The sequence below is a fragment of the Cololabis saira genome, chromosome 10 (assembly GCF_033807715.1).
Source record: "Cololabis saira isolate AMF1-May2022 chromosome 10, fColSai1.1, whole genome shotgun sequence".
Taxonomy (NCBI): Eukaryota; Metazoa; Chordata; class Actinopteri; order Beloniformes; family Belonidae; genus Cololabis; species Cololabis saira.
The window spans coordinates 15,967,098-15,972,810 of NC_084596.1; the positions used below are offsets into that span (position 1 = coordinate 15,967,098).

A 5,713-nucleotide genomic window follows, 5' to 3' on the forward strand; every position below is an offset into this window, starting at 1 on the left:
ATTATGTTCAGGCTCACCGGGGAGCTGGATCTTATCCCAACTTCCAATAAATCTTCTTTTTAAGTTAATTTGGGTCAGAGTTTGGTGTTTATCACTCAAAAGAGCAGTCTTGCAGCGGAGTCACTAATTTCTGATCATTAGTCCCTCTCCAGTTATTGAAAAGGAATCCAAATGTTGGACTCTAGAGAAGAAGATTTAAAAAGTAGATGAAGTACATGTAAATCAAAAAGTTTAATTCGGGTGAGTCTGCAGGGATTCAGTGCATTATATAATATGACCTCCAAAGAACTACCAAAATAACAAACAACTAATAATAATCAGAGAAGCATTCATTCAGGGCATCACCAGTGATGACCCGAAATAGGCGCCCATCTCATCCTGTTAACAAATAAGTTGTTTTAACTGACCTGTTGGGTCACTCTTCACCATTTGTATGCCTAACTGCATTCCTTCATAATGTAGGCTATTGCACCCCATGAATATCCCACCAAAACACACACACACACACACTCCCAATAATAACACACAAGCTTTTAGTAAATGAATGTGTGTGAATGTAAACAGGGACAAAATGATTATAACCCTTCCTCCTGGGCGAACATTTTAAACAAACACTTATAGAAAGAGCTTTTGATTGACTGGACTTGTTCTCCCTCCCTGTGCCGGCTGTGGGGGGGGGGAGTGTCCTGCCCCTCTCATATAAAACGCAGCGCGCCCTTCAGCCACAGAGCATGCAAAACAGAGCAGGCAGCAGCATCGACACTAGGAGGGAGTCGTGTCCCCGGACTCCGTGACAGTGAGACGCGTTTTTATTTCCGAGGGATCTTACACGCACTGGACTGGAGAGAGGCGTCACAAACTTTTTGCACATTAGTATGAGTTCAGCCACAATTCTGGCTTGATAGGACCTGCAGCCTGCTTGCGAAGCGCAAGTTCGCTGTCACTTTTCTGGAGAAGGACTTATTATTAAGTCGTGCGCAAAAGTCGACGATGGAGAGGCGCATCCCGAGATGGTGCGTGTTGTTGACCCTCGTCCTGCACGGGACGCGCAGCTGCATGGCGGCCAAGGAGCTGCAGTGCCAGGAGATCTCCGTCCCCCTGTGCAAAGGCATCGGCTACAACCACACGTACATGCCCAACCAGTTCAACCACGACACGCAGGACGAAGCGGGGCTGGAGGTGCACCAGTTCTGGCCGCTGGTGGAGATCAAGTGCTCCCCGGACCTGCGCTTCTTCCTCTGCAGCATGTACACACCGATCTGCCTGGAGGACTACAAGAAGCCGCTGCCGCCGTGCAGGAGCGTGTGCGAGCGGGCCAAAGCCGGCTGCGCGCCCCTCATGAGGCAGTACGGCTTCCCCTGGCCGGACCGCATGAGGTGCGACCTGCTGCCCGAGCAGGGCGACCAGGACTCGCTGTGCATGGACTACAACCGCAGCCAGACCACGACCGCGTCCCCGGTGCTGGCCAAGCCCACCAACCGCCCTCTCAAGCCCTACAACAAGAAGAAGAGCCCCTACGGCCGAGGTTTCCCCCCCGGGAAGCACAAACCCGCGGCGGCGTCTCCGTGCGAGACGGGCTGCTTCTGCCGCGCGCCCATGGTGCCGGTGAGCGGCGACGCGCACCCGCTCCACGGACGCGTAAAGACGGGCCAGATCCTCAACTGCGCCGTGCCGTGCCACAGCCCTTACTTCAGCCCGGAGGAGAGGACCTTCACCTCCTTCTGGATCGGGCTGTGGTCCGTGCTGTGCTTCGTCTCCACCTTCACCACCGTGGCCACCTTTCTGATCGACATGGAGAGGTTCAAGTACCCGGAGCGGCCCATCATCTTCCTCTCCGCCTGCTACATGTTCGTGTCGGTGGGATATATCGTGAGGCTGATCGCCGGCCACGAAGAGGTGGCGTGCAGCAGGGCGCACGGCGCAGAGCACATCCACTACGAGACCACGGGTCCTGCGCTCTGCACCATCGTTTTCCTGCTCATATACTTCTTCGGCATGGCCAGCTCGATCTGGTGGGTGATCCTGTCCCTCACTTGGTTCCTGGCTGCAGGCATGAAGTGGGGCAACGAGGCCATCGCCAGCTACTCCCAGTATTTCCATTTGGCGGCTTGGCTCATCCCCAGCATCAAGTCCATCGCCGTTTTGGCCCTGAGCTCCGTGGACGGGGACTCCGTGGCCGGGATTTGCTACGTGGGCAACCAGAATCTGGATAACCTGCGGGGGTTCGTGTTGGCACCGCTGGTGATCTACCTGTTCATCGGCACCATGTTCCTCCTGGCCGGGTTCGTGTCCCTGTTCCGGATACGCAGCGTCATCAAGCAAGGTGGCACCAAGACGGACAAGCTGGAGAGGCTGATGATCCGGATCGGGGTGTTCACCGTGCTGTACACGGTGCCGGCCACCGTCATCGTGGCCTGCTACTTCTACGAGCAGCACAACAGGCAGACGTGGGAAATTACGCACAACTGCACGTGCCTGGAGGGGCCGAGCCGGCAGAGGCCGAACTACGCCGTGTTCATGCTCAAGTACTTCATGTGCCTGCTGGTGGGGATCACCTCGGGGGCCTGGATCTGGTCCGGGAAGACCCTGGACTCGTGGAGGACGTTCTGCACCCGGTGCTGCTGGGGCAGCAAGCCCTCCGCCGGCTCCATGTACAGCGACGTGAGCACGGGGCTGACGTGGAGGTCCGGCACGGCCAGCTCCGTGTCCTGCCCCAAGCAGATGCCCCTGTCCCGGGTCTGAGCAGGGCAAAAACTCTCCAATGCATTTTCTGTCAATTGACACTAAAGACTATTTAAAAAGAAGAAGAGGAAGCACACTTTTTGGAGACTTAAGCCTGAATTATGGTTCTGCGTTAAATCTGCGTAGGGTACGCCGTAGGCTCTGCGTTGGTTTATAGTAATATAGTAACGCGGAACCATAAATCAAGCCTTTAAAGGACTGAGTTGAATGTTTTTTATTTGGTAAATTATCATGTGAATCACCAAAACTGCCGGTGTCGTGGCAAAAAGTGATTGCCTGCCAGAATCTGATTTCTCCCCTGAAAATGGGTCTTTTTACCTGCCAAAAAATGATTGAAGGCCAAATACAGTTAATGAAAGGTGGTTTCTACCTAAATATGATTTGATCTCATTCTTGAGATTCATAATATAAACACTAGAGCTCACATGATTGCTTTTTAACTCTTTTAAAGGACCATTACAACACAAAATAGGCATTTTCACCTGCCAAAAATTGATTGAAGGCCAAATACAGGTAATGAAAAGTTGTTTCTGCCTAAATATGACTTGATCTCATTCTTGAGGTTCATAAATTTGAAAATCTGACGTTTTAGCGCTATCGTTCAACGGGCTGCTGTGCGCGCTCCCGCGGCCAGAAATTATAAAGAAATCAGATTCTGGCAGGCAATCACTTTTTGGCACAACACCGGTTTAATGCAACTTTGACCCTCGGAATCCCCCCCATTTGTGTCCCCTTTTCTTTCTTATAAAAGTTATAAATTAAGTTTAAACTTCGGTGAAGTAATCCTTATCCAACTGACAACCATTGGTTTGAATAGAGAGAGGGGGGGTATGTGGAGGAAGGGGATTGACTAATTGTGCCGGGATTGTCCATCAGCGTGTTGTAATTAGCACATTAATGAGCGCCTAATGGCTTCTCTTTAAAAAAAATGAGCCTGTCAGCTGCAGAACAATGTACCTGGCACTAAGAATGCAGAGTCTTATCTGGGCTTAATTGAATGCTACAGCTGACAAGACCCCCCCTCCGTCAATAGGTTACATGCTATAGCTGAGGCTCCACTTGTTCTCCCCCTTCTTGCTGTGAAGAACCGCTGTGTCTTAAAACACAAAACTCACAATGACACCGTCCTGCTTGAGATGAGGCCAGAGCCGGAGGTGGATTTATACCTACATTAATCAATGCCTTAAAACTGTTCAATACGGGTCGCATTAGCGCGCAAAAGTGTATTTATATAATTATTGGTGTACATATATTGTACATTTGTATATGGAATTTTACGAGACTGTAAATATGTATAATTCTCACTTTGATAGAAGATTTTATTTTGAAAATAAAACACGTTTTATTGAATGCTTACTCGTGCTTCTTGGTCATTTTCGAAAGGTGGAGAAACAAAACTTCGGTTTCTCTGGTTAACCCTGTTTTTCTAAATGTTTGCTGAGCGGCCAGGCTGTGTTGATGATCGATTTGTGGGACATTAGTTTATATTTAACTACAAACTGCTTTTGTTGTCAGTGTTTTGCGGAGTGGTGAGGCGAGGGGAAAAGACAAAAAAAAGTGCACTTTATTATAGAAACTATAGGTAGTCTGTTCGCCTTTAATCCAACCCTACTTTTCTGCCTTCACTTAAAACCCTGAGCTTAATTTAATTTAATTACCACAGACCAAATCATACATGAGAAACTTATTTAATGTCTTTAAACTTTTACTTCTCAGTGTTTTAAACAGGACTAATAAATAGTTGATGAATGCCATCCTGTGACTGTCAGTCAAATGTGGATTTGTTTTTATTGCTGAAAGGAAGCGGAGTGAAAAGATGTTCATTGTTTATTCTGAGACATTTAACTTGGTCAGTTGAAGGTATCCCGAACAGGATATATCATTTACAGTGTAACTTCGTTCTGTGCCAGAGGCTTCTAATTAAGACGTCAGACCGGAGGGACGCTCGTAAGTGCAGGCTGCCGCTCCTCGCCTGCGTGTGGAAAGGTAATTACGCGTGTGCGGTGTGTGGTCCGTCCATCTCCAGCGACGCGGCTGCCAGTCAGCAGTCACCGTTTGGAGAAGTGGGGAAGACTTGCGTAAAGGAGTTTAACAGCGCACCGCTTGAGCCACGTTTCTCCTCTGACATAAGAAAAAGCCAAAATTTTATAGTAGAGTAGTAGAAGTAGTAGTTGTGACTCTCAGCAATGACATAATAAGATCTTCATTACAAAATCTGATGAAGACGTTGTAAGAGCGTGAAGGCAGGCCACAAGAGTTGTATGATGTCGCCACCTTGTGGTATGGTGAAAGGAAAATCACAGCTGTTGATCAGCGTCTGTCTGACGCATCTGTAAATGTTGAGGGAAAAAATCACAAGAATGAAAAATATATATAAAAATAAGAATAATTCTGAATCTCAAAAGCTATCCTCTCTACATAAGTCAAACAGACCTCTTTAAATCCATTGGACAAAAAAGGGTTCAACAATGTATCTTTGCTCTTTCTGACCCTTGATAGTATGGACATGTAAAATACTTTGGAGGAGAGTATTTTGCACATGATTCAAACAGATGGTCCAAACTGACAGCCTGCGCTTGTATGTTGGCACATACTTTGAATACTGCAGTTACAACACATCTTCCAAATGCAACAGTCTTTGTATTGTTTCTAACTAAAGGTTTATGTAATTTCATCTCTTATGTGCTTGGACAGGCATGCTATTTACCTACTTTTTTATCATTGCATAAGCATTATGTTTCTTTTATATTATAAATATATAAAACCTTCCAGAAACACAAATAAAAATTAGTTTTTAAGAATTAATCTGGCGCAGATTAACGGAATGGACTAAAGTGTAAATTTTATTGAATTTGCATTGACACATTTTAAAGTAAATTATAATAATAATAAGAAGAAGAATTGGAGAGAGGTGGATCTTGGAAACACCACGGAGCCACCTAGCGGGTAATTCAGAAGCTCAAAAGAATAT

General features: G+C 47.1%; 1 protein-coding gene across 1 annotated transcript; it reads left to right on the forward strand.

The window, feature by feature from the left end:
- The first annotated feature begins 727 nt into the window (after window positions 1-727).
- Window positions 728-4,096, forward strand: LOC133452478 (frizzled-8-like). Its single transcript, XM_061731815.1, has one exon. The coding sequence runs from the start codon at window positions 991-993 to the stop codon at window positions 2,740-2,742; it is 1,752 nt and encodes a 583-aa protein (XP_061587799.1). The 5' UTR covers window positions 728-990; the 3' UTR covers window positions 2,743-4,096.
- Window positions 4,097-5,713: the final 1,617 nt, after the last annotated feature.